Here is a 25,517-nt window from a genome sequence, read left to right as displayed (position 1 = left end):
CCTCCAACCCTGTTTTTCCTGTTTTTCTTGGGGTTATCTTTGGAATAAAAGCCAGGGAAAAACGTGTTTCCCTCTACCACTTTTCCCTCCTCACTGGGAGCTTGGAATCACACTGGGATAATGGAGGGAAGAGGACGAGGTGTAATTAGTACAAAACCCCAATTTTATTCTACTTCTTGGTCATTAAATATCTCGGACTCGTTCCCAGTATTCCCACCCTCGCGTCCCTCTCCTTTATCCATCATCCCAACTCTTTATCCTGGTTTGGAGAAGCTGGTGATCCCACTATTCCAAAGGGCTCCTTGCACCCCACCTGCCTCTTAAATTCCTATAAATAGCTTTAAAAGAACCCCAAAAGCCTCCTTTTCTCCCACGAGGAGGCTGGGAAGCGCTCCTGGAAGGGCTCTGGAATGCCGGGATATCCCCCCCAAAGGGATCAGCTCCTTTGGGAAGCAGGGAATCACACCCTGCGGGCGGAGTGCAGGTCGTAGTCGCTGTCCGAGGAGTTATCCGGGGGGTTGGAACGCCGGCACACTGCTTCCAGAGCTGTGGAGGACACGGATGTGGCCTGTTGGATGCACTTCCATGGAAAAGGGGGCGGGAAGGAGCCACTTCCAGCACTTACCTGGATAAGCGGAGAGCTGGGAGCTCTTCGGGGGGGGCTGAGCGTAGTCATTGTCCCCTCCGTGTCCCCGAGGCCTCGGCGCTGTGCTGGAGCGGTGGAAAGACACTGGGAAAGACAGCAGGATTGGGATTTTTGGGGTTGGAACAGCACCTTGGAGGGAACATACCCACCCCGGGAAGGGGCTGAGTAAAACCAGTGCCTGCTCCAGGCCCAGATCTCCTGGATGAGTTACATCCCAAAAGGAAATGAGACCCAGGGCCCTTGTGCCAGGATCTGGGGGGAACAGCCTGCCCAGACCCCAAATCCACTGCCAGGAACTCTAAATCCCATTCCCAGCCCCTCAGGGAGCTGCTCCTCACCCGTCTGGTTGACTCCCGTGGGGCCGATCCACTGGCGCTGCTTCTTCTTGGAGACTGAAAGAGAGGGGGAATTGTCTCTCCAAGGACCTTCCTGATCCTTCCTCCGGCTGCTTCCCCCCTGCCAGCCCCATATGTCATCCCGAATAATCCCCCCCCTTCCCAATAATCCCCCCGCCCCAGGATCCTCCACCTGCTCTTTTGTGTCTGCTCGGAGCTTAATCCCTCCTCCCGCTCCCACGCTCCATGTGGGACAGGCTTGGGGATAATGGGACAGGTCTGGGGACAATGGGACAGGCTTGGCGATAATGAGACAGGTCTGGGGACAGTGGGACAGGCTTGGGGATAATGGAACAGGCTTGGGGACAATGGGACAGGTTTGGGGACAATGGGATAGGCTTGGGGACAGTGGGACAGGCTTGGGGACAGTGGGACAGGCTTGGGGACAGTGGGACAGGGCGATCTGTCAGGCTGAGCAGCCAAATCCCACCCCCCCCAAGGAGTTTAGGGAAGCATCCGTGGAGCTGCCAGCCCTGAGGCGGCACAGGGGGATGGTGGAGTGGGAGGAGGAGGAAAAGGAGGATGAGGATCCCAAGGGTGTCCCCTACTTCTCTTCATCAGCTTCCGGTAGGCAGGAGGGCCACAGATCAGGACAAGGATGAGGAAGAGCAGCAGCGCCAGGCAGATGCTCACAACGGTTCCAGCGGATGTCCCGGCAGGAAGCGGCTTCGAATCCTGGCCTGGGAAGAGCATGGATGTCACCGGATGTGCCCAGCTGGAGGTTGGTGCCAGGATGGGAGCACCCATCACCCTGCCAGGAGCCCGAATCCCACGTGGCATCCACCCCCATCCCTGCCCACTCCAGAGGTGTGGGAATTCCAGCTCCCAGCACCGCACGGATCACGTGGCTTACACACGACTCTGGTCCGGGAGCAGCTCCGGATGTTCCCGAGCTTGGGCTGGCAGAGGTGCAGGGGGCCGATCCCACAGGTGACTCCCGTCGAGGGAGGCTCCCGGATTTCCGTGCTGGAAGTGAGATTCCCGCAGCCCAGCTCCCGGCAGATCTGCCGGCCACGCTCGGCTCGCCGCGCTGCTCCGGAGTCACACAGATCCTGCCACCGTCCTACGTGGAATACCTGGATGTCCCCTTCACAGGGAGTGGGGCCGGCCGCCAGCCTCCGCAGGGCCCGCGGCTGGGAATCTGCGGGAGAGAGGAGCAGTTCCATGGGGAGAAGGGTTGGATCCACAGGGAGAGGTCAGACCCACGGCGCGGGGTGAAATCCACAGGGAGAAGGGAGTCAGATGCACGGAGAGGGGTCAGACCCATGGGAGGAAGAGCCACAGGGAGAGAGGAGTTGGAGCCCCAGGCAGACAGGGATGAGATCCACAGGGATGAGAGATCCACAGGGATACTGCTGGCACGTGCTCCTCCTCCTCATCCAGCACAGGCTCGTGGCATGGGGATGCTCCTGGCATCTCCCCTCGTGCCTCCCAGAGCCAGGCATGGAGGAGCTTCGAACTCTTCCCATGGGAAATGCAGCATGGAAGCCGGCTCTGCCAGCTGCCCCAGCCCATTAAACCCCCCAAATCCCACGGCATTCCAAGCTGGGCCAGATGGAGCCTGCTCCGAGCCTCGTGGCTTGGCTCTCCATGCCACGGAGCTGGCACCGAGCTGATCTCCAGGGAAACGCTCATAGAAAAGGACAGGGAGAGGCCTGTGGCAGGGAAGACGTCCAGGGCCATGCCCGAGGCAGGGAGATGATGGGAGCAGGGAGATGGAAGGTGCTCAGGGAGCTGCCCGCAGCAGGACGCTCAGAGCCTGCTCCCTGCCCGTGTTCCCCACTCCCAGCTGGAATTTGGGATGCTGCCCTGGCCGCTCTCCCTCCCCAGCGCATCCTCCTCTGCCAGGAACTGAGATTTCCTGTTTTGTCTTCGCACCCCGGAGAGGAAGAGCGGGAGTGGGTGGATGCGGCCTGTGGGGCGGGTGGGGATGGGGCTGGTTCCCTGCTCTGGCCCCACAAACCCCCCGGGATATCCCACCGGAGCAGGAAATCATGGATGCTCCAGGACCACTCTCACCTGAGCAGGTGACGAAGGCGGGCGTTTTCCCCCGGGAGCTGGTCCTGTTGAAGCAGTCCAGCAGGGAGTGGCTCCCACAGGATTCCACCACCTCCCACCGCACCGGCAGGTGGATCCCCGGATCCGGCTCGCCGTGGCTGTTCCCAGCGGTGCCACAGCGCAATTCCCGGCAGATGAGGGTGGCCAGGTGTGGCCAGATGTGCGGGACGCTCGCCACGGCCCCCCACAGCCCCTGCTTGTGCAGCTCCAGGAAGCCAGAGCAGCTGAAATTGCCGTCCACCAGCCGCAGCCGGGGGGGTCCTGCAGAGGGAGTGGCGATGGAAGAGGAAGCGTTACGGATCGGGATGGCGCTATTTTCCATGATTGAGCGGGAAGTCCCCACGTTTGATGCTGTGGGTCCCACGGCATGAGGCACTTACCTGTGGGCTCTGGGGTGGTGGCCGGGGGCGCCGGTGGGGGCTTGGGTGTGGTTTTCACTGCCTCTGGAATGAGAAGAGATGGGGCCACGTGGGCATGGATGACACCTCGGGATGAGGGGGCCGGGCTGGGGGTCCAGGCTCACCTCTGCAGGAGACAATAACGTGCACCGTGCAGTTCTCCAGCTCCCAGTGGCATCCCAGCGGCTGCGGTGGCCTCCAGCACCTCCTGGCCTGCCTGAGCGGCCCCTTCCCAGTGGGAATGATGAGCTCCAGGGGCTCAGAGGAGAGGGGGCCACACTCCAGCCGCTGGCAGATCCAATCCAGGTCGTCCACACTCACGCTCTCCCAGCAAATTTGCCTCCATTGGTTTTCCCAGTTCACCTCCAGTATCCCAGTGCAGCGGCAGCCGCCTCTGGTGAGTCTCAGGGGGGCCTCTGCGGGAAAACACCGGGAAAACACCATCATCAGGGGCTTTCCTTCCCTTCCCCGGCGGCTTTTCACCCTGGGAATGATGGAAAAACCCTTGGTGGGGGTCTTGGGAAGCAGCCCAAGGAATGGGAGCGTGGAGGGGTCGAGGGAAGGTGGGGGGCTGAGCTGGGACCCCGCAGCTCCGCTTCCGGATGATGCAACTCCAGCGCCCGCCATGCTCACGGAGCTGGGGCGGCATTCCCGAGGGGCTGCTCCCCAAATTCTCACCTCTAGGGATCCAGGTGGCTGCTCCACGGTCAGGGACGGCTGTGGGAAGGAGCAGAAATGGGGTATCAATCCCGCGTCCCGCCCTGGGCACCCCGAGTTTGGGACAGCAGCTCCATCGATGGTTGTTTTGGGGAAAAGGGGGATTTTGTGGGAAAACTGGGATTTCTGGGGGGGAGAAAGGCGATTTGCTGCCTCCCCGTCCATCTGCTGAGGGATCCTTAGGACTGAGAAAAGATGGAGGGACCTGCTAATCACGGCTAATTAGCCCCGCTCCTGGGTGGAATGTTCAGGAACGGCGCCATGTGGACGGAGGGAAGGGCGGGAGCCGGCAGGGAATGAGGATGGGGGGGACACCTGGCTGCCCCCAGCACCACTGGCTCCATCTTGGGGACCCTGGGGACCCCCGGAGTGGTGTGGGGGGTCACCAGGGTGCTGCCCACCCCGAGCCCCACACTGTGGCTCACCCAGGGTGGAGCCGTGACTCCACGGAGCCGATTCCGCCCGGAGTGGGAAAACCGGGGGGAGGGGTTGTGCCATGAGATTTGAGGGCTGTGCCGAGGTCGGGGCGCCTGGTACTCACCCCACATTCCCAGCAGGAGGCACAGGATGGGCAGCCGGGTTGCCATGGGCTCCGGTGGCGGGATGGGGGGCACGGGGGGCTCCGGAGGCTCCGCCGCCTCCGCTGCCCGGCCGGGAGCAGGCGAGGGAGGGGGCCCGGGCAGGAACCGGCTGTTTTTCCTCCCTCTGTGGTTTTTTGACGTCACCTCTGGGCCCCGTTTGAAGGCTCCGTTGCCTCCCCGGGTCCCGCCAAGCACGAGGGGAAAGGGCTGAGAAACTTGTGGGGTGCAGCTCCTGCCAAATCCCAGGATGTCCACAGCTCTGGGAAAGGGAGGTGGTGAATATATCCAGTGCCCAGGGAGAGCTGGGGGTCCCCGAGCCCCCCGGGGCTGCAGAGGAGTTGATGCCCATCCTGGCATCCCCTAAATCACCAGGAATGGGATGGGGGAAGGTTTTATCCAGGCACATCCCGGGTTCTGGCATTCCAGGGACACCCTACACCCCTGCAAGGGCCCATGGGGCACCAGCGGTGCAGGAGCTGGGGAGGGCAGAGGCGTTGATTGATTGTGCCCTAATTAATCGCTCCGAATCCAGGTCAGGCATGCTAATGAGGCAGCTGTTTTCCACTGACCCCGCGGTGTTCCTGCTGGAAGGAGACACGGATGGAACTTCCCATCCCGTCCTGCTCCACCATCCATGGATGCTCCAGTCCCCAAGCCTCGAGCAGGATCTCAGCACCTGGGTGCTCCCTGTAGCCACCACTTGTTCCCACCCCGGTTATCCCAGGGGTCCTGCTGATCCTGGTGGGAGCAGGCCCGGTTGGGATATCCCACATGGGGGTCCCGCAGCTGCCCCCCACCCACTTTGGCTTTGAAAATTCCCTGGAAAAGGGGTGCAATTCCCAGGCCTGCTCCTACAGGACTCACTGGAGGGTCCTCAATCCCCCTAAATCAACCTGAAATTTGGGATTCACCCCAAACATCCCAGGGTACCTCTAGGAAAGGTCCTGTTATCCAGGGGGTGTGACCCCCACGGATACGGGGCTCCCTCAGAGCCGTGACTGCCTCTGGAGGCCGTGAGATCCCAGGGATGGGATTTGGGCTCGGATTGAGCATCCGCCTTGCCTCGGGCGCTGCGAGCCAGCTCAGCATCCTGAGCGTGCCGCGGCAGCAGCTCCAGCAGCTCGGGATGATTGGAATCTTTTCCCGGGGGGGAGTTTGGGGGGTGCTGGGAAGCGCTGACAACGCTGCCTGCCGTGAGGAGCCTTCCAAAAAGCAGGAGCTGCCTTTGGAGCGAGCGGGAAGGGGCTCGGCGGCTGTCGGCACGCTGCCGGGATGGCAGTGATGGGGAAAAGGGGGATTTTGCAGGCGGGAGCGGCTCGGAGGAACGGTTGGTGCTGATGTGGCTGTGTGGGGGTGGAGGTGACACCTCGCCTGGGGGGCCACGGGCTGGCTTGTCACGCTCCAAAGGCATCGGAACCCGCAGGGAATTGGTGCCCTGCCGGGAATCAGCAGCCTCAGGACACTGCTGGCCCTCTGGACATTGGGATCCCAGCCAGGACATCGATACCCCCTGGACTTTGGGAACCCCCCCCCCCCAGGGCATCAGGACCACCCTCCTCCAACTCATCCATCCCCCCAGGCCTGCCCATGCCACAATCCCGGCCATCCCAACACCATCACCTCCCTCCCAGCCCCCTCCGGCACCCGGGGCCAGGAGAGGGGCTGGGGCACCCCCCGTGCCCGCCCCGTGCCCGCTCCGCTCTCGGCCCTCGCCCCGTGCCCTTTGTCGGGGTTTTGCTGCTATTTTGGGATTTCCTCCGTTGTTGCGGCTCCTTTGTGCGGGGCCTCTCGCTCGGCAAACAGCTGGAGGATGTGGGGGGGGGCCCACATTTTCCACTTGGGGTGCGGCTGAACCTCGACCTCCTCCCCGGGGAGACAGAAATCCGGTGGCAGGGCCGGGGTAGGAGCAGCCGGCTTGGAATGGGTGGTGGGAAGTGGGGTGAGGGCCGGGGGCAGGGCGGTCCCAACCCAGGGTGACAGGTGGGTGCTGTGCCCCCTCCCAGCCGGGAGCACTCCCGAATCCCAAAGCTGGGATGTGGATGGATTGGAGATGCTGGAGGGTTTGGGGGCTGTATCCCACCCCCTGTAGGGCACCATCCGGTGGGTTTGGGGTGGCACTTCGGTGTCGTCCCTTCCAGCATCCCTGGAGCCCCCCGGATGGGATTTATGGACAGTGTGTTCCCAGGATGGGGACTGTCCCAGCAGGGTGTAGGGAAGCTCTGGGGGGACACAAGGGACATCCATGTCCCCCCTTGCTGCGGTTTAATTTCCACCCCCGGTGCTATGGAGCTGGATCAGGGCCCTGCCGCCCCCTTCCCTGCTCCCGTGGGTTGGGAATGGGATATTTGGCCATCCTTGGGTCACCTGGTGGACAAGTGGGAGCACGTGGTGGCCACTCCTATGGACAAGGGACATGGTGGGAAGAGCTTTTAATGGTAGCGCGGAGGAGATGGTTGAAGAATTCCGGAGGAGACAGCCGGAGAATTCCAGGAGATTTGGCCTCTGGAGTGGTGGGACAGGCTCAGTAGGCAGAGCCCTGGATGTCGTCGTAGTTGCTGCCCTCGGAAAAGTCGGGATCCTCCACGTGTTCCCCCGAGGGACAGGATGGATCCAACCAGCCTGCGGAGACAGAGCCATTCAGGAGGATTGGGGAATTCCCGGGATTCCCTGTGTCCCCCCTTCCACGCAGGATCCTCACCAGGATGTGAGGAGAGGTCTCCGGGGGGCTCTGTCTCCTGTACGTTCTCGTACCACTCCCCCGAGGAGGTGCTGGAGCTGCCGTCGGGATCGGGATCTGCCGGAGCCTCAGGTGCCCAGGGCTGGGAGGGCACTGGGGCGGGCGCTGCCGGGGGAACTGGGGGAACTGGGAGGAAGAGGGTCACCGACTGGCACTTCCCATCCCCGCTCCCACTCCATGGGGTCCCATTTCCTCACCGAGGTTGAACCCATCCCTGTCCCCACCCTTGGGATCGCTCTATCCCTGGTCCCATCCCTGAACCCCCATTCCTTCCCCATCCCTGTGGTCTCTGCGTCCCTTGCTCCCATCCTTGGGCTCTCTCCCCATGCCTGCTCCATCCCTGCTCCCATCCCTACTCCCACCCTTCCCACCTGCGCCGTAGCCGTGGCCGGTGCCTGCCGGGTCCCAGTGGGTGCCCTGGGATGGAGGGGGAACACTGCCATTCCAACAGGGCTCCGTGGATGAGGAGGAGGATGAGCTGGAGGAGCCGTGGAAGGCGGGGCTCGGCCTGGCCGGCTCTGTGGGAACAAAGGCACCAAATGTGGGAACGAGGATATGGGAACGGGGGGTGGCCACCCTCCCGTCCATGGGATAGAGCCCCCTCGTGTCCTACCGTCCTCAGGGAAAGGCTCCATCCTGTCCTGGCTGTGTCTCAGAGGGAGAAGATCCTCCCTGGGATGCCGGCGGAGGGAGTCTGCAGGAAGGGGAGAGGGGTGGGGACATCCTGGGTGACAGGGATCCCAGGACAGGGTGTCAGGGATCCCAGAGGAAGTGGGATGCTCACTGTAGAAGGTGGAGAGGGCGACAGGAGGCTTGCTGCTGAACTCATAATATTCCGAGTCGGAATCAGAATCCTTGGAAATGGCTGTGACCAGCAGGTCTGGGGGGTGACAAGGGGATGTGGCATCTGTCACCAGCCGGGACCTCCTGCTCCACAGCCCCGGGGGGACCTGCCAGACCCACCTGATCCTTTGGGAAGGCTGGTGGGAGTCTCCCTGTAGTCCTTGGGGATGCCGGAGGTCGCGTCAGGGCTCTGGGATCTGTGGGTCCCCAGGACTGGCATGGGTATTCCCAAGGAGGACATGGCTATGGGGACAAGGGGATGCACCCACTCCATGGCTGAGCTGAGCCCAAAAAGTGGGGACTGTGTCCCAGTTCTAGTGACCGGATCCAGAATTCCTTACCGCTCCTCTTCCTCAGCCTCAGCAGGGCGGCGGAAAAGGCCAGCACGGAGAGCAGGAGCAGCGCCGCCAGCACCAGGCACAGGACAAAGAGGGGACTGTCCAGGGCTGGTGTCCCCAAGGCTGGGGTCCCCTCCTCGGCTGGGACAGAGAACGGACACAGCTCATCCCACATAAATCTTTCCCCTATGGAATTTCCCCCTGATCCCAGGGAACGGCCGCCGGGGGCTCGGACACTCACCGTGCCGGACCGTGACGTTCCCGGGCGTCACCTCAGCCGTGGGTGTCGGCGTCTCCAAACCCTGGGAGCCTGGAAAAGGCGGGGGCAGGAAAGGGATGCTTGGGAGAGGGCGGGACCCAGGCCGTGCCTCACATCCCAGCGGGAAGGATCCCGATCCCGTACCGTTGCAGATGACCCCGGCTGCCCAGGATTGGTAGCACGGAGCGGATTTATTGAAGGCCCAGCGGCACTGTGCCAGCGAGGGCTGCAGGCTCCCGCACAGGTACACCATCTTCCCGGGAAGCGTGTGTCCAAAGGAGGGCCGCTGGAGCGCGTTCCCGCATCCCAGCACCGTGGCCTCCAGCTCATACCAGGTGCTGTTACACACCGTGCTCCAAATGCCACGGAAAAACACCTCCACCCTGCCGGCGCATCCATCCCGGCCCCCGGAGAGCCGCCACTCCTGGTGCTCTGCAGAGTTCGGGACGCGCCGCCCGCATCCCCGGCTCCGGAATATTCCAAACCCACCTGAGCAAACGACGCCGGCGTCCTCCTTGTGGCTGCAGTCGTGCTCCGGCGCGGCCGGACATTCCCAGAGGTGCCGCTCGTGTCCCTCGCACCCCACCTCATCCCGGAGGATGGGGCCGTGCCCGCGGCCGAAGGCGGCGCTGCCCTGGGCTCTCACGGCGTGGCCGCACCGGAGCTGGCGGCACACGACGTCGGCGTCGGGAATGTCCCAGCCGTCGTCACACACTGTCCCCCACGTCCCCTCCTGCTCCAGCTCCACGCGGCCCTCGCAGCGGCTCCGGCCACCTGCCAGCCGGAGCGCTCTGGGACCTGGCAGATGCACCGGGAAGGGTGAGCTGGCCTTGTCCCAAAAAATCCCAAAATCCCAAAAGGTGGGCGTAAGGATGTCCCTCACCCTCCCGCACTCACCTGGTGTCACCGAGGTGTTCCTAGTCGGAGTAGTGGGAGCTCCCGTCGTTTCTGTGGGGGAGAAAGGGCAGAGGGATGAGGGGCTGAGCCCCCCCAGGATTCCCAGTTTGGAGGGGTGCATCCCAATCCCACCCAAACACGGCCCAGAGGATTCTCCCAGCTGTGAGTGGCACAGTGGGAATCCCCCCAAGCTCTGGCAACATGGTCACAGAGCTGTTGCATCCCAAAAATCAATCCCTGTGTGCCCCAGGATGTTTCCCAGGGCTAAATCCCGGTGTGGGATCTGCAGGGAGAATTTGGCCTTAAATGTGGGAATACTGGGACACAACTCACCAGTGGAAGAGATGAAATTTGGGATGTCATCCCGCATCCGTGTTGTTCCCGCCTTCCGGTTGATCCCTGCGGACACAGAGGGGCTGGACCTGCCTGTACCCACCTGCCTGCACCCATTCCAGAGCCACAGGTGAGTGGATGATCCAGTTATCCCTAAAAATTCCCCATTTGGCTCCTCCAGGGGGAAGGATTCACCCCCGGAAGTGCAGCATCCAGGGGGCTGCTTGGGTAGGAATCCTGGGAAGAGCCACCAGAGCTGGTGAGGTGTGGATTGGAGTTCAAATGCTCAAGGAAAAGGTCAGGGATGAGGGGAGAAGGTGGGAATGAGCTGCCCCAGGTGGAGACGGAGGCGTGAGAAGGGCGGAAATGGGGTGATAGGGCCGTTCCCCCATCGATTGGAGGCCTCGAGGCAGCTCCTGGCAGCCATTTCAGCAGCCAAACCATCCCAAATCCTGCTGGGATAGGGGGGGAGACAGGAGGCCTCACATCCCAAAACCATCCACAGGGTACATGAGAAACAGGATGGGCTTCAGGCCCTGAGTGTCACCCCATTCCCACAGGGATTGTAGGTGGGATGGCTCTGAGAGCACTTTTAAGGGCTTGGGGTCCCCTTTTAGGGGTTCCCAGGGTGCTTTTGGGGGATCCAAGGGGGCCCTAACCCTCAGGAGGATGCCCAAGCCTTGGGATACCCTTGTAGGGGATCCCTTTCCCTCCATCCCAGTGGGTTGGGGGGCAGCATCCTCCACCCGTGACACCCACATCGGGGACCCCCCAGGACCCCTGGTGCTCCCCATCCCAGGGAGGTGGCAGGTCCCTGACCCCCAAATCAGCGGCTCCACCACCCCGAGGTCCCAAGAGAGCGACGGGAAGGGCCAGGATGGGGACGGTGACGTACCTCGTGCAGGTGCCACGGCAGAAAGAGCCACCAAGAGCAGGCAGAGCCCCCCCATCCCATCAGCGGGGCAGCCCCATGGGATTCAGGGATCTGGGATTCGGGGGGGTCCCTGTCTCAGCAGCTCGGGGACATGGCTTGGCCGTGTCCCCTCGCTCCGGCAGCTCTGGGACTGTGGCGGAGGGCAGGAAGCCGAGTCAGTGCTGCAGGGTGGAGGAGGGTGATGGGGTGGCTCCATCCTGCCCCGCCAGGGAGGAAACGGGGTTTTGGGCACCCCGCAGACCCTCCGGGGCACGGGAGCCTCGTGGATCTGGTGCTCCCACCCCGGGGGACAAGGATCTGTTGGAGCCATCCTGATCTGCAGCTCATTTGAGCCTCCAGGTTGTGGATTTGGTGGCAGGGGGGCTTGGGGTCTCCCGAGCTGTGGGACATCAGTGGGGTGATGGAGAAGGGCCAGGAGTTCTCCCCTTCTCCCTGATTTTTGGAGTCAACATTACCTGCGCCTCCACATCCTGAGCATCTTCCAGCACATCCAGGACCACCCCAGGACCCTCCAGGAGTATGATGTGAGGGATAAGGTTGGAATTTCCATGGGTGGGAGGTGGGGCATCCCAGGAGATGCTGATCCCCCACCGTGGGTGAGGGCACCTGGGGACCCGGGGTGTTGGGAATGGAGGACAGGACCCCAGTCATCCCAACTCAGCAGGGTTTTGGGAAGGTTTGGGGAGCAGGGAGCAGGGTGATGGGGTGAGGGATCTCCTGCTATTACCCAGGGTGTCTTGGGATTGGTGGGACTTACTGGGAAGCTGGAAGAGTGGGAATCCCCATGGCACCCCTAAATAAAGGGATGTGCTGGCCAATTCCAGTTGCTGAGGGGACATTTGGGAATGTCGGGGCTGGTGTTGGGGCTGGAAAGGTGGAGGAGGAGGATGGCAGGAGAGGGAGGAAGGAGATCCCTTATCCCAAGGTGACCCTGGCTGGGCCAGGGCCAGGCTCAGTCCTGGATCCAATCCCGTGACCAGCTCCCACGTGAAGCCAAGGTCAAGGGCATGTCCCCATTCCCGGGAGCCTGGCACTGCCACGGGGGCAGGGTGGGACCTGGTGTCGGGATCAGAGGAGACGGCGCGGGGTGAGGGGACTGCCAATTTTTTTTTTTTAAATACTTTATTTTTGTAACAACGTCAGAATTAAAAATTTTCCATAAATACCAGTCCCTGGCAGCCCCTTCCCGGGCGTTCCCGGTAAAAAAATGTGTACAAAACGGATGGGTGGCCGGGGTGAAGGTGGGGGGGATACGGGATCCTCCCCGGGATCAGACCACAGGAATCATCACCACCATCATCATCACCACTATGAACACCATGTCGCAATGAGACCCAAAGCAGTAAGAGCATCCCAAATTCCTCCCCGGTGCCGCCGGGATCCCGCAAGGACGGGGCTGGGAGACTCCCCCTCCCCCTCACCTTCTGTGGGCGCCTCGGGGCGGTCCCAGGAGGCCACAAGTGGTCCCCGGCACATCCCGCTGGGAAGGGGGGTCGGTGTCCCCCCAGCGCGGCACGGGGAGGAGGTCGGGCCCTTACTGGTTTGCCCGGGAATTGGGGGGGTCCGGGAGTCGCCCCCTTGGGGTCAGGAGCTGCCGCGGATCCTCTCCATGTAGCTCCGGAGCTCCTCGGGATCCCGCAGCCCCATGTCCTCGCACACCCAGCGGATGTCGTCCTCGCTGGCCACCAGGATGGACTGGACGTGGGGGGCGGCCGGGGGAGGCTCCTCGGGGACGCGGGGGGGACCGAAGGTGACAAACTCCACCCGCTTCCTGCGGCCGCCGCCCGGAGCCGATCCCTCCTTGCGAGGCGGCGGCGCTCCGGGAGCCGGGGAGCCGGGGGGAGCCCCGTCCTCGCCGGAGCCCGGGGGACTCCCGCAGCCGCAGGAGGGGCCCGGGGGTGCCAGGGGTTCTGGCTGCCGGCGATCCAGCTGCGGCCGATCCATCTGCTGCCGATCCAGCTGCCGGCTCAGCTCTTCCTGGTCAGTGCCCAGCCAGACCCAGTTGTGGGGTTGTGGGGCCGAGGGGGCCTCACCCGGCTCGGGCAGCTCCTTCTGCTGGTAGCGGAGCACGAAGAAGATGCAGTTGACGAGGAAGATGAAAATGGCGAGGCAGAAGACTCCCAGGAGCACATACATCCCGATTTCCAGGTCGGTCACCCGCTCCGGAGCCTTCACCATCTCCTCCTCCTCCTCCTCCTCCTCCTCTTCCATGCCGGCGCGGTTGCGTCCATAGCCTTCCTCCTCGTCTTCCTCCGAGGAAGACCCCTGGAGCTTGGTGGCCGCCGGCCCTACGCCCGCGGGGTCCCTCTGTCCCACGGTCACCGCTTCCCCGGACATGGCGCCCTCAGCCCGCGGGAAGGGCCGGGGGCTCCCGGGAGAGGGGACCCCCACCTCGAGCCAGGCGGTGCCGGTGGCCAGGGCGGCCGCGCGGTGCCGGCCACGCCGGCATGGATCCGGGGGGTGCAGGCTGAGCTGGAGCAGGGCCCCCCGGCCCGGTCCCTCGGCCACCACCCAGGGGTGGGCAGCGGGGACCCCAGGGGACCCCCTGACAGTGGCGATGGCGCGGTCGAGGGACGTCACGGTCAAGGCCACGTCGTGCCACCCGTAGAGCTCCAGCGGGGCCAGCGTGCGGTCGGAGAAGGACAGCCAGACAGACAGCGTGGCTTCCTGGCGGGATGACAAGCGGGATGGCAGAGGTTTGGGGGACACCAGGGACACCGGGGGGATCCCTCACCCGTCTCACCTGCTTCAGGACCTGCAGGGTGGGCGTCCCCAGGACGGTGGCGGTGACCATGCCAGGATGATCCAGCTGTGTCCGTAGGGATAAGGAGAGCCCGGCCACCACCTGGGCGCGGAGCTCTGTCACCGTCACCTTCTCCTCGGACACCACCAGCGTCTGCTCCCCCAGGATGGCGTCGGAGAGCGGGGAGCGCACCTGGAAGCACCTTGTGAGTCCCCCAACCTTCCTCACGGCCACTGTGTCCCCTTCCCATCCTGTCCCAGCCCCTCAGTTCCCTCCCCCTCTGTATCCTGCCCAGCTCCCTCTGGGATCATTCCCAGCCCCCCAGCTCCATCCCTGCAACCTTTCCACACCGCCAGATCCCCCCAGGACTCCCCAAATTCCCACAAACAACCCCCTTTACCTCCACAGAGGTTACTCCGGGCTCCCGGCCCACCACCACGGCCCCCTCTTCCAGCGAGGCCACGCGTGGGTCCTGGACACGGGTCCGGGTGGCCACCAGGTGGGTGACATCCAGGAGCCACTCGGGGCCAGGCAGGTAGGACAGGTGACGGCCACCATCCAGAGGGTGGGCCACAAAGTGTGCCAGGACACGGAGCCCCGTGCGCTGGAACTGGGGCCGGCAGCCCCGCGCCCGCCGCTCCGGCTCCTCTGCGGGGTCCTCGGACTCCACCGTGCCACTGGGGACAGCGGGACAGGGTGACAAGAGTCCCAGGATGGGGTGACAAGTGTCACCAAGAGGCAGGGGAACAGGGATTGTAGGACAGGGTGACAGGAGTCTCAGGACAGGGGAACAGGGATCCCAGGGCAGAAGATCATAGCACAGGGTGACAGGGATTCCAGGAAAGGGTGATGGGAATCCCGGGACACAGGAGTACATGGGGACTCAGCGATGCATCCCCACATGTCAGCTCTCCGCCCCATTCCTGTCTCCCCTTTTTCCCACCATCCCATTCCGCAGGCCTCACCTGTCAGGCCCCCCAGGCAGTCTCCAGCCGCGGAGCTGCTCCAGGACGGGATCTCCCAGCTGGACACGGAGCGGGAGCAGCGGAGCCCAAACGGAGAAGCTCAGCTCCGCCCGCAGCCGGTGCGCCCAGAAATCCACGCGGGCCCCCCGCGCCCCCCGGCTCTCCTTGCCCCCCACGAACACCAGGTCGCAGGAATCCGACACCTGCAAGGGCACATAGAATTCCATAGGAATCTCCCAGGTGAGGCAGGATAACGAGGGGACAGCAGGACTCACCTGCAGCACCTGCTTGTCAGCGGATTCGCATCCCACGGGATCCGTGAGCTCGGACACTCCACCCCCTGCTTCCACAGCCACCAATTTCACCGGGATAACGCGGGGGATCCCAGTCAGCGGCGCCGTGTTCAGGATCTCCAGCTCCTGGAAGCACGGCGGGATGAGCAGGCGCTTCCCACGGGATGGAGGGCCAGAACAGGATGGGGGCACCCACCTGCACCAGCGGGACGAGGGCGCGGATGTCCCGCTCCGACACCTGGATTTCCCAGACCAGTTTGTCCTTCTGCGCCTCAGGATCCTGGCCAGGATACTCCACCTGCCACGTGAGGGGCCGCGCTGGCGCCAGCCCCCCTGTTCCGTTTTCCACAGCCACATCCAGGTGCAGGAACGCAGCCGGCTCAGACACCCTGCGGCAGCGCACCAGGATCAGGGTGGAGCAACCCGCAATTCCCGCTGGGATGGGAGCACTGGGATATTCCCTACCTGGAGCTGTCAGGGATGGCAGGCATGTCCCCGAGCCGCCGGCACATCACCACGGCCGTGGAGTGCTTGGGACCACGGGAACGCTCCAGGCGCGCGCTCCAGGCGCTGGGAATTGCGGGGCGCACAGAGACCACCTGCAGGCCCTTCTTGGCCTTGATCCTGTGGGGACACACGGTGCCCCACGGTGTCACTCAGTCACACAGTGTCACACAGTGTCACATAGTGTCACATAGTGTCACACAGTGTCAGATGCTGTCACACAGTGCCCCAAAATGTCACACAGTGTCAGGTGGTGTCACATGGTGTCAGACGGTGCCCCACAGTGTCACTCACAGTCACACAGTGTCACACAGTGTCAGATCCTGTCAGATGGTGTCACACAGTGTCACTCACAGTCACACAGTGTCACACAGTGTCTGATACTGTGAGATGGTGCCAAATAGTGTCACACAGTGTCACAAAATGCCACACAGGGTCTGATGGCGTTACACACTGTCAGATGCTGTCACACAATATCGCTCAGTGTCACATGGTGCCAAATGTTGTCACATAGTGTCACATACTGCCACACAATGTCACACACTGCCACACAGTGTCACTTACAGTCACACAGTGTCCCTCACAGCCACGCAATGTCACACACAGCCACACAGTGTCACTCACAGCCACACAGTGCCACACAATGTCACAGACTGCCACATAGTGTCACTCACAGTCACACCATGCCACACACTGCCACACAATGTCACACAGGTTCCCACACTGTCCCGGTGTCCCCATTGTCCCCGCTCTCACCGCAGGGTCAGGCTGTCGGCGGTGAAGTTGTGGCGCAGGGCAATGGTGGCTGTGAAGCGCTGCCCGGGCCGCAGGGGGACACTGGGGACACGCAGCAGCACCTTCTCGTCCAGCCGCACCTCCTGCTGCCGCTCCGGCTCTCCCAGCCGCAGCTCCAGCATTCCCAGGAATCTGGGAGCCTCCCGCTCCCGGTCCCCGCACTCCCCCACACTGTAGCGCAGCTCAGCCGGTTCCGGGCGCTCCGGAGGCTCCATGGAGTCGGAATCTCGCCGGTGGCTCCGGTGGGAATGGAGAGATCCAGGGGAGAACCAGCGTGGAGGAATCTCCAGCTCCACTACGCACACGCCCAGCGGGGCCTGGAGGAGAGAGGGGATCCCAGGATTAGGGTGGGGGGGAGCTGTGGGTCCCCAAGGTCCCCAGTGTGGCACTGACCTGCAGGTGACACGTCCCCCGGGCCACCCGCCCGCGCTGGTGGGCATGGAGGGTGACGCAGGGGAGATCCTGAGCTCTGGAGTGATCCCAATCCATTGGGGCATCCCAGTTCTCAGGGTGGTATTGCTGCACAGGGTGGTCCCGGTCCTTGGGGTGGTCCCAGTTCTTGGGGTGATTGTGGATACCAGGGTGGTGCCGGTCTTTGGAGTGATCCTGGACTCCATGGTGGTCCCGCTGCTCAGGGTGGTCCTGGTCCCTGGGGTGGTCATGATCCCCAGGGTGATCCCAGTTCCTGGGGTGATCACGGACCCCAGGGTGGTCCTGCTCCCTGGGATGACCCCAGTCCCTGAGGTGACCCTGGCCCCCAGGGTGGTCCCGGACCTCAGGGTGATCCCAGTCCTTGGGATGATCCCAGACCCCGGTGTGATCCCGCTTCCCGGGCATCCAGTCAGGCCCCTGCAGATGGAAGAGGACGCGGGCCACGGGCTCGGCGGGGGACACGGAGCTCTCCAGGGACACGGGACGGATGGCCCAGGCTGCCGAGCCAGGGGCACTCTCCATGGGCACCTCCTGCAAGGACACCGGGATGGTGGCGGGGCCTGGGACACCCTGGGGTGGCCCAGGGGTCACAGGGGTCCCGGTTACCTGTCGAGTGCTGAACGGGGGGTAGGTGGCCTGGACCAGGGGCTGGGATCCGGCACGGAGCAGCAGGAATGTCTCGGAGCGGGTGTGCAGGGAAGAGTTGGGGGCCACATCCTGATCCACCCTCTGCAGCCGGTAGGACTCGGGCACCCCAAGGACCTCCAGCTCCACCGGCAGGAACACGGGATCCGGGGGGTCCCCGTCACCCTTCACTGCAAGGACAAGGATGTGCCACATCCCACAGGGACACAGCGGGAAGGGGGTGCGCTGGGGTGGCAAGTGGGGGTCTTTGTGCCCGCCTTTGTGGCACCACACAGGGTGACCCCCTTTCCTGGGCCACCCCATTCTGAGGTCACCCCATCCCTGTGTCAGGACTGGAGGGGCCACTAAGTTCTCCCAGCCCTGGCTGTTCCCTGCAGGAATATGGGGAGAGGGTTGGAACCGGGTCCTGCAGGGTGGGATCCAGGCTCGTGGTGCCCAGATCAAAGGGATCCCTCATCACCGGGAGCAGATCCCACCCGGATGCCCGGGCAGCGCTTCCTCACGGCCGGGAACTGATCCCACCTGGGCGATCAGGTGTGCGGGGAGAGGCGAGGCAGATCTCGGGATCCGGGGGGAACGGGAGTCCCTCGGGCGGCGGGTTCCCGTGGGGATTGCGGGGAGACTCCCCCCTCGAGATCCCAGCGGATCCCACGTTCCCCGGGTGACCCCCTCGGGATCCCAGGCGGTGGAGGGGGCGCGGATTCCGGGGAACGCGGGGAAGGAGAAGGGGGGGGGGAGGGGTTGAGGTCGCCCCGACTCCCGGGATCCCGGAGGGAGCAGATCCCGGCGGAGTGGAAGGACCCCGAACGCGGGGAAAGCGGAGAATCGAGCCGGGTCGCGGGACTGCGCGGGAACGGATCCCAGCAGGACGGCGGGGGGGTTGCGGAGCGGGGCCGGTGCCGGTGCCGTTCCCGGTGCCCGGCGCCGTTCCCGATGCTATTCCCGGTGTCATTCCCACTTACCCAGGGGGCAGAGCAGGGCGGCGGCCAGCAGCGCCAGCCGGGGCGCCGGAGCCATGGCCGGGGGGGCTCGGTCCGTCCGCCGGTGCCGCCGGTGCCGGTGCCGCCGGTGCCTCCCGTCGCTCCGCCGGTGCCTCCCGTCCCTCCGCCCCCGCGCCCAGACAATGGGGCCGGGGCGGGACCGGCACCGGCGCCGCCTCGTCCCGCCGGGTCCTAAAGCCCGGCCGTGCCCGGCGCTCCGGCTCCTGCTCCACAGCCCGAGGCACATCCCACCCCGCTCCCCATTCGCAGCCCTGCTCCCCAGCCCCATCCTCATCCGCCTTTCTAGCCCCATCCCTCCTCCCCATCCTCATCCTCACACCATTCCCCATCCCACTCCCCATCCCCATCCCTATCCCTGCTCCTCACCCCATTCCCATCCCCACCCAGCACCGGACACCCCAGGCCACACAGAGACCCCCGGAGCAGGGCAGTAGGGTAGGAATTCTTCCCCCTGTTCCACCAGGGATACTGGGGACATGGGAAGGATGAGGACATCCATGGCCGGGGGCACGGAGGGAGCAGGAAGCACAGCAGGAACAGCTAGAGGCCAGTGGGATCCTGGCATGGATAAACCACCCTCCTTCTCCTCCTCTTCCTCCTTTCCCACCCCCAAATGGACTGAGGGGCCCAGCTCTGAGCCTGACCCCCTTCCCATGGGAAAGCAGTGGGGCTCGGCCGGATAAATCCGTCTTTATTCCAAACCACGTTATCAAAACCGTTTAAAAAGCAGCTTAAAACCCAAAACCTGACAGTGGGGGGACCCTAAAACGAGCAGAGGCCCCGGGATGGGGAACGGGATCCCCTCTGCACCCCGAGCCAGCTGGGCTGGGACAACATTCCTGGCGAGCAGGGAACATGGGAGCTCTTCTCCCGGATTTGAGGCTCGTGGGGGCTTTTGGGGTGAAGGCACTTGTGGTGAGGCACAGCCCCCGATTTTGGGGTGCTCCCAGAGGGACTGGGGGCTCCCAGGACCCCTGGGAGAACTGGGAAGCAGAGGAGGGGGTGCGGGAGGACACATGCTTGGGATGCTTGGGATAACAGAGCCAAGCTTTGGGAGAGCTTTAGGGGGCCTCAATCCTCTCGGTTCCGGGGCCCCCCGAATTTCTGGCGCCGCCGCAGCTCCTCCACCTTCCACTCCAGGCTCCGCACGGCCGCATCCAGCCGGGAGCTGGGATCCGGGGATGCCACCAGGCTGCCCAGCAGAGCATAGAGCACCCACAGGCCCAGCAGCATTCCCGCCTGCGCTGTGGGGCTCTCCTGGGAAGTGGCCACGTGCAGGAAGGCTGCGAGGAAAAGGAAAACCTTCACCCCGCGGAGCAGCGGGAGCAGCAGGCCTCGGAGCTGCGATAGCACCCAGGATCCCACCAGGGCGGCCACTGCCCACAGGAGCACCCTCTGTACTTCTCCGGGAGCCAGCGCCGCTGTTCGGACCAGCTGGTGGCCTGGGAATGGGATCTGGCAGTCAGTGGTGGCAGTGGAACAGGGAATGGGGGTGGGAGCTGTCCCACGGGGTGAATCCCACTCACCATTGATGCTGAAAGCAGCCAGGAGATCCCCCAGGATCCCACAGAGCGTGGTCAGGGCCGCCGAGATCCCGGAGGAAACGATCCAGAGGACAGCGGAGAGGCTCTGCGGGGAAAGATGGGGATAAGGGAGTGGAAAAAGAGGGCGTAGAGCCCCATGTCCCTGCACAAGGAACTCCAGGGAAGGTTTGGGAATCGGGATCCCACCTCTGCCACCATCCGCAGGGGCTGGGGTCCCACCCAGTTTTCCAGGGTGTCCCAAGCAGATCTTCCCAGCCGGAGCAGCAGGTCATCGGAGGTGGCGGCGTGTCCCCGGACCCCCTCCTGGCCATCCTTGCCTCCGTCCCCCGCTGATGCCATGAGGAACGGGATCCACAGTAGCAGGGCCAGCAGGGCCTGGTGCCCCACGGCACTCCCCATCCTGGGTCCTGGGATCTGTGGGCAGAAGGAGAGCTGGGGGTGCTGGGAGGCGGAAACCCTGCTGGTTTTGGGGTCCGCTTGCTGGTTTTGGGGTCCCCCCAGCGGGAGGGGAGGGCAGAGGCCCCACAGCCAAGTTCCACCCCCCCCCCCCTCCCCTCAGCACAGGCCTGGGTGTCCCGGCTATTTTTGGGATAGACAAGAGCCAGCGGGGACATGGCCAAGGGCACTGGGCCTGGCTGGGAAGGGGGGGCACCCCTTCCCAAAGGAGGGAGCGGGGTGCTCTGGGATGGGACACAGCCACCACTGCCACCCCCGAGAGCCCCCGAGCTCCCCACTCTTCCCCAGTCCCCTCTGGGGATCCCCCCAACCCCTCTGTGCCCAGCCCCTCCCAGTTCCCCCCATCCCCATGAAACGCCTGATCCCCCCTGTGCCCGCCCGCCCCCCCTCAGGGCTCTCCACCCTTCACGATCCCCACAATTCCCCCACAATCCCCCCATGATCCTTCAAACCCCTCCTGCATCCCCAAATCCCTCTGTTCGCACCCCACCCACATCTCCCCGGTCTCCAGGATCCCCTTGATCCCCTCAGAATCCCCCCCAAGTCCCCCCTGTACCCACCTCCCACAGTCCCTCCCCAACCCCTCAGGATCCCCCCGACTCCCCCCGGAGCCCCCACCGCGGCTCCCTCACCCCGCCTATCCCCCCCCGGACCACCCCCGCCCATTTTTCTCTCCATTTTCCCCTGATTTTCCCCGATTTCCCCCCGATTTTCCCCGAATTCCACCCCCCACCCCGGGGTCCCCCCCGACCCCCCCTCACCGGGGCTTCCCTCCGCTCCGCCGCGGGGCACGCCGGGAGCTGTAGTCCCCGGGGCCGCCGCGGTGCATGCCGGGAACGTGGTCACCATGGCAACACCCGGAGGCGGGCGGCGGCGCGCGGTGCACGCCGGGAGGCGCCGTTCCCGCCGGCGGGGGGAGCGCGGGGGATGCCGGGAGCGCTTCCGGTTCCGGCGGCGGCGCCCGCGTGAGCGCTCGGGAGCGGCGCGGGGGGGGGCCGCGCGCGCCAACCGGAACCGGAACCGGGACCCCGGACCGGAAAGGAGAACCGGAAACAGCCTCGGAAGGGCAGCGGGGCCGTAACCGGAGCGCCGCGACCGCCTGGCCTCCGCCATGGCGCTCATCTGCTCCAGTGAGTGCGGAGAGAGAGCGACCGCGGTAGGGGGGGGGCGGGGTCGTTAATGAATGGGGGACCCCGGTCTGCGGGGCGGGGACAGCCGGGGTCACCGGGGGATCACCGGGCAGGGCGTTCCCGAAGCCCCGCTCCCGTCCCATCCCATCCCTCCGTTTTACCCCGCAGTTTCCAACGAGGTCCCGGAGCACCCGTGCGTGTCGCCGGTGTCCAACCACGTGTACGAGCGGCGGCTGATCGAGAAGTACATCGCGGAGAACGGCACCGACCCCGTGAACAACCAGCCCCTGTCCGAGGAGCAGCTCATCGACATCAAAGGTGCCGGGGCCGGGATGGGGAAGGGGAACGGTGCTCCCGGGAGCAGCGGCACTCCCGGAGGAAGCGGCTCCGGGGTCGGGAGTGGCGGCGCCCGAGGTGTTTTGGGGTTTGCTGAGGGAGGCCGTGAGATGCCGAACTCCGCTGTGGAGGTTGGGAAAGGGAAGGATAAAGGCAGGGGGTGGGAGCGTGGGGATCCAGAGGGATATGGAGGCCATGGATGATGTGCCCGCCCTTCTTCCAGTCGCGCACCCGATCCGCCCCAAACCCCCCTCGGCCACCAGCATCCCGGCCATCCTGAAAGCCCTGCAGGACGAGTGGGTGAGTGCCGGGGGGGCGTGGCGCGGGGCTGGGCTCCCGGCGTTCCCCGGCTGACTCCGGTGTTTCCCGGCAGGATGCCGTGATGCTGCACAGCTTCACGCTGCGGCAGCAGCTGCAGACCACGCGCCAGGAGCTGTCCCACGCCCTGTACCAGCACGATGCCGCCTGTAGGGTCATCGCCCGCCTCACCAAGGAGGTCACTGCCGCCAGAGAAGGTGACAGGGACGCGTGGCAGTCCCGGGAAGGGGCGCTGGGAAGTGCTTTATCCTGGTTTCCCCTTAAACTTGTTGTGTCCTTGCAGCTCTGGCCACGCTGAAGCCTCAGGCCGGGCTCATCGTGCCCCAGGCGGTGCCATCGGCGCAGCCCAACGTGGCCGTGAGTCCCTGCTCCCCATCCCGGCCCTTGGCCTGCTCCTTCCCAACCCTTTTCCCACTCGTTGCGCCCCAATTCCCTCTCGACATTCCCTGTCTCTCCATACCTCACAGGGCGCTGGCGAGGCCATGGATCTGGGAGAGCTGGCGGGAATGACCCCGGAGATCATCCAGAAGGTAAGGGGGGATCTTCCATGTGTCCCTCTTGCCACCTTCCCTTGGCAGAATTCCCAGTCTGTGCCCACCCTCTGCTTGTTTTCCAGCTCCAAGACAAGGCAACGGTGCTGACTACGGAGCGTAAGAAGGTGAGTGCCCTTCTCCAAGGATTCCATGGGAGCTGGGATGTGCTGTGCTCCAGCAAAGGCTGACGTTTATCCCTGTTTTTTCCAGAGGGGCAAGACGGTCCCGGAGGAGCTGGTGAAGCCGGAGGAACTCAGCAAGTACCGGCAGGTGGCCTCACACGTGGTGAGTGCCTGGATGGGAAAGGACTGGAAAACTTTTCCCATGGAGCTGGGAATCCCTTCTCGATTCCCTCTGGGAGCGTTTTCCAGCCGGTGGCATTAACGTGGTGGGCTCCTCCCTCACACAGGGGCTGCACAGTGCCAGCATCCCGGGAATCCTTGCCTTGGATCTGTGTCCTTCCGACACCAACAAGATCCTCACTGGTAAGGGACCTTTCCTGGGGATTTCTTACCTGGGAGTGGGTGTCCTTCCCTTTGTTACCAGGAATTTGAAGGGGATTTGTGGGTTGGCCCCACACTCCCATCCCAGCGCTTCCCTCTCGGTTTTCCAGGTGGGGCCGACAAAAACGTCATCGTGTTCGACAAGAGCTCGGAGCAGATCCTGGCCACGCTCAAGGGCCACACCAAGAAGGTCACCAGCGTCGTCTTCCACCCATCCCAGGTGTGCCCGGCTCTTCCCTCACTTCCAAGATGCCTCAAATTTGGATATCGGCATCGTTCTTTGGTGGAATCTCCCATTGGGAGCTCTGGGAGAGCTGAATTCTTCCCGTGTGAACCTTCCCGTGTTGTCCTGCTGTAGGACTTGGTGTTCTCGGCTTCTCCCGACGCCACGATCCGGATCTGGTCCGTTCCCAACGCCTCCTGTGTCCAGGTGGTCCGTGCCCACGAGGGCTCCGTGACCGGGCTCAGCCTCCACGCCACGGGTGATTACCTGCTCAGCTCCTCGGATGACCAGGTGAATCCCTCCCCGTCCCACCGATCCCACCTCTGCTTCCCAGCCCTTCCGTATCCAACACTCTTCCTCTCTCCCAGTACTGGGCTTTCTCGGATATCCAGACAGGCCGCGTCCTCACCAAGGTGACGGATGAGAGCTCTGGATGTGGTAAGGCCTGGAGTTGATTATCCCCATCCTGGGGATCCCTTGGCTCCTGGAGTTCGTGGGAACTCCTTTTGGGGGGGGGGTGTCTGGGTAGCCTTCCCAACCTTCCTGAGTCTTCCCAACCCTTCCAATCTCCTCAACTCTTCCAACCTCATCAACCCTCTTGAGCCTTCCCAGCCTTCCAAATCTCCCCCAGCCCTTTTGGAGGGTCTTCCCAGCCCTCCCAGTCTTCCCGAGCCTCTGAGTCTCCCGCTGTCTCCGCAGCTCTCACCTGTGCCCAGTTCCACCCAGATGGGCTCATTTTTGGGACGGGAACAATGGATTCCCAAATCAAGATCTGGGATCTGAAGGTGAGGGCTAATGGGAATGTGCGGGAACAGGGGGTGGTTTGGGGATCAGTCCCAAGGAGCGGGACTTTGAGGAACATTTTTGGAAGTTTTCTCCAAAAATCCCAAGCTTCCAGCTCCAGAGCAGCCGCTGGTGGCACCGTGACCACACAGGTCAGTTGGGAACGATGGCGCATTCCAGTGCCGCAATTCCCTCTGACCACCTTATCCCCAGGAACGCACCAACGTGGCCAACTTCCCAGGACACTCGGGCCCCATCACCAGCATCGCCTTTTCCGAGAATGGATACTACCTGGCCACGGCAGCCGACGACTCCTCGGTCAAGCTCTGGGATTTGAGGAAGCTCAAGAACTTCAAGACGTTGCAGCTGGATAACAACTTCGAGGTGTGCGATGTCCCTTTTTCCCTCCCTGCATGGCCTCTCTGCTCCAGGGGTTGTGGCATCCCAAAAAAAGGCTGTTTGGAGCTTTCCCAACGCCTCGTTGTGCTTCCTCTCCGCAGGTGAAATCCCTGATTTTCGACCAGAGCGGGACCTACCTGGCGCTGGGCGGGACCGACGTCCAGATCTACATCTGCAAGCAGTGGACGGAGATCCTCCACTTCACAGGTGAGGGGTTGTGGGAATCATGGAAGTGGCCGGGGTGGGAATGGGACAAATCCACTCGGAATTGTGACTGTGGATTGTTTCCCGTCCCCAGAGCACAGCGGCCTGACCACGGGAGTGGCCTTTGGCCACCACGCCAAGTTCATCGCTTCCACAGGCATGGATCGGAGCCTCAAGTTCTACAGCCTGTAGCCCTGGAAGTGGGGCTGGCATTTTTTGGGATTCGGGGTGGGAGGTGGGTGGGAATATCCGTGTGGGATTATCCAAGTGGGATTAAGCCCCTCTGTTGTAGCTGTTGGCACAGGGGAAGTCGGACATCGCCTTCCCCGTGGCTCCATGAGTTTATTGTTTAGTTTTTTCCCCAATTCCGTGTGTTTTCCGCCTTTAGATTGTTTTGTGCTTGTAACTGGTTTGACAAAAAAACCCCAATCCCGGTGCTGGTGGAAGTTTGAGGCCAGGATGTGTGGAAGGAGGGAGGGAAGGGAGCACTGTGCAGGTTTTGTAAGCAGTTACTTAGTTTCAGTATGGAAATAAAGAATTATTCCCTGTCATCCCACCTGGAAGAGGCTCCTGT

The 25,517-nt window shown here is 63.6% G+C and overlaps 5 protein-coding genes across 11 annotated transcripts; 1 reads left to right on the top strand and 4 right to left on the bottom strand.

The window, feature by feature from the left end:
- Positions 1-140: 140 nt before the first annotated feature.
- On the bottom strand, positions 141-5,035 carry CD5 (CD5 molecule). Of its 2 annotated transcripts, XM_032111890.1 has the most exons (10): positions 4,756-5,034; positions 4,176-4,214; positions 3,623-3,913; positions 3,480-3,542; positions 3,061-3,360; positions 1,895-2,182; positions 1,590-1,721; positions 985-1,038; positions 626-730; positions 141-546 (listed from the first exon to the last, which is right to left on the bottom strand). In XM_032111890.1, exons 1-10 carry the CDS (start codon positions 4,799-4,801, stop codon positions 461-463), a joined length of 1,404 nt encoding a protein of 467 aa, XP_031967781.1. In that variant the 5' UTR covers positions 4,802-5,034; the 3' UTR covers positions 141-460. The 2 variants fall into 2 exon arrangements, with proteins under 2 accessions (XP_031967781.1, XP_031967782.1); XM_032111891.1 differs by lacking the exon at positions 4,176-4,214 and having other exon boundaries at positions 4,756-5,035.
- Positions 5,036-7,198: 2,163 nt separating this feature from the next.
- Positions 7,199-12,184, bottom strand: CD6 (CD6 molecule). 4 transcript variants are annotated; one of them, XM_032111845.1, is made up of 13 exons: positions 11,098-12,183; positions 10,203-10,268; positions 9,870-9,920; positions 9,462-9,770; positions 9,117-9,404; positions 8,955-9,023; positions 8,717-8,854; positions 8,496-8,618; positions 8,317-8,412; positions 8,146-8,226; positions 7,904-8,050; positions 7,494-7,658; positions 7,199-7,414 (listed from the first exon to the last, which is right to left on the bottom strand). In XM_032111845.1, the coding sequence occupies exons 1-13, from the start codon at positions 11,150-11,152 to the stop codon at positions 7,317-7,319; spliced, it is 1,686 nt and encodes a 561-aa protein (XP_031967736.1). In that variant the 5' UTR covers positions 11,153-12,183; the 3' UTR covers positions 7,199-7,316. The 4 variants fall into 4 exon arrangements, with proteins under 4 accessions (XP_031967736.1, XP_031967735.1, XP_031967737.1 ...); XM_032111844.1 differs by having other exon boundaries at positions 9,117-9,770; positions 11,098-12,184; XM_032111846.1 differs by having other exon boundaries at positions 7,494-7,589; positions 9,117-9,770; positions 11,098-12,184.
- A 60-nt stretch (positions 12,185-12,244) lies between these two features.
- Positions 12,245-18,769, bottom strand: TMEM132A (transmembrane protein 132A). Its single transcript, XM_032111755.1, has 11 exons — positions 18,476-18,769; positions 17,475-17,683; positions 16,830-17,399; positions 16,398-16,753; positions 15,603-15,761; positions 15,334-15,526; positions 15,120-15,263; positions 14,845-15,047; positions 14,280-14,556; positions 13,880-14,071; positions 12,245-13,803 (listed from the first exon to the last, which is right to left on the bottom strand). The coding sequence occupies exons 1-11, from the start codon at positions 18,738-18,740 to the stop codon at positions 12,721-12,723; spliced, it is 3,651 nt and encodes a 1,216-aa protein (XP_031967646.1). The 5' UTR covers positions 18,741-18,769; the 3' UTR covers positions 12,245-12,720.
- A 419-nt stretch (positions 18,770-19,188) lies between these two features.
- Positions 19,189-21,654, bottom strand: TMEM109 (transmembrane protein 109). 3 transcript variants are annotated; one of them, XM_032111929.1, is made up of 5 exons: positions 21,286-21,654; positions 20,245-20,472; positions 20,041-20,143; positions 19,880-19,956; positions 19,189-19,797 (listed from the first exon to the last, which is right to left on the bottom strand). In XM_032111929.1, the coding sequence occupies exons 1-5, from the start codon at positions 21,634-21,636 to the stop codon at positions 19,576-19,578; spliced, it is 981 nt and encodes a 326-aa protein (XP_031967820.1). In that variant the 5' UTR covers positions 21,637-21,654; the 3' UTR covers positions 19,189-19,575. The 3 variants fall into 3 exon arrangements, with proteins under 3 accessions (XP_031967820.1, XP_031967819.1, XP_031967821.1); XM_032111928.1 differs by having other exon boundaries at positions 19,189-19,956; XM_032111930.1 differs by lacking the exon at positions 19,880-19,956.
- On the top strand, positions 21,553-25,494 carry PRPF19 (pre-mRNA processing factor 19). Its single transcript, XM_032111881.1, has 16 exons — positions 21,553-21,644; positions 21,813-21,962; positions 22,204-22,280; positions 22,354-22,495; positions 22,582-22,655; positions 22,766-22,828; positions 22,915-22,956; positions 23,042-23,116; positions 23,241-23,316; positions 23,445-23,554; positions 23,693-23,848; positions 23,926-23,995; positions 24,257-24,342; positions 24,554-24,724; positions 24,841-24,946; positions 25,038-25,494. Exons 1-16 carry the CDS (start codon positions 21,626-21,628, stop codon positions 25,133-25,135), a joined length of 1,515 nt encoding a protein of 504 aa, XP_031967772.1. The 5' UTR covers positions 21,553-21,625; the 3' UTR covers positions 25,136-25,494.
- Positions 25,495-25,517: the final 23 nt, after the last annotated feature.

Source organism: Corvus moneduloides, chromosome 6 (genome assembly GCF_009650955.1).
Source record: "Corvus moneduloides isolate bCorMon1 chromosome 6, bCorMon1.pri, whole genome shotgun sequence".
NCBI lineage: Eukaryota > Metazoa > Chordata > Aves > Passeriformes > Corvidae > Corvus > Corvus moneduloides.
The sequence above is the reverse complement of the archived record's forward strand: the minus strand, read 5'-3'. Positions and strand labels throughout refer to the sequence as shown.

Coding starts and splice junctions, on each gene's coding strand:
- CD5 (XM_032111890.1), bottom strand. CDS start 4,801: ATGGCAACCCGGCTGCCCATCCTGTGCCTCCTGCTGGGAATGTGGG. Junction 4,215..4,755: donor CCTCCTGCTGGGAATGTGGG/GTGAGTACCAGG, acceptor TCCTTCCCACAG/CCGTCCCTGACCGTGGAGCA. Junction 2,183..3,060: donor CGCCTTCGTCACCTGCTCAG/GTGAGAGTGGTC, acceptor TCTCTCCCGCAG/ATTCCCAGCCGCGGGCCCTG.
- CD6 (XM_032111844.1), bottom strand. CDS start 11,152: ATGGGGGGGCTCTGCCTGCTCTTGGTGGCTCTTTCTGCCGTGGCACCT. Junction 8,619..8,716: donor GAGGCTGAGGAAGAGGAGCG/GTAAGGAATTCT, acceptor TTGTCCCCATAG/CCATGTCCTCCTTGGGAATA. Junction 7,415..7,493: donor AGACCTCTCCTCACATCCTG/GTGAGGATCCTG, acceptor CTGTCTCCGCAG/GCTGGTTGGATCCATCCTGT.
- TMEM132A (XM_032111755.1), bottom strand. CDS start 18,740: ATGTGCCTCGGGCTGTGGAGCAGGAGCCGGAGCGCCGGGCACGGCCGG. Junction 16,754..16,829: donor GGGGGACGTGTCACCTGCAG/GTCAGTGCCACA, acceptor TCTCTCCTCCAG/GCCCCGCTGGGCGTGTGCGT. Junction 13,804..13,879: donor CCCTGCAGGTCCTGAAGCAG/GTGAGACGGGTG, acceptor TCATCCCGCCAG/GAAGCCACGCTGTCTGTCTG.
- PRPF19 (XM_032111881.1), top strand. Junction 23,555..23,692: donor TCGTCTTCCACCCATCCCAG/GTGTGCCCGGCT, acceptor GTCCTGCTGTAG/GACTTGGTGTTCTCGGCTTC. Junction 23,849..23,925: donor TCAGCTCCTCGGATGACCAG/GTGAATCCCTCC, acceptor CCTCTCTCCCAG/TACTGGGCTTTCTCGGATAT.
- TMEM109 (XM_032111928.1), bottom strand. CDS start 21,636: ATGAGCGCCATGGCGGAGGCCAGGCGGTCGCGGCGCTCCGGTTACGGC. Junction 20,473..21,285: donor TGCCCCGCGGCGGAGCGGAG/GGAAGCCCCGGT, acceptor TTCTGCCCACAG/ATCCCAGGACCCAGGATGGG. Junction 19,957..20,040: donor GGCTGCTTTCAGCATCAATG/GTGAGTGGGATT, acceptor TCCCATTCCCAG/GCCACCAGCTGGTCCGAACA.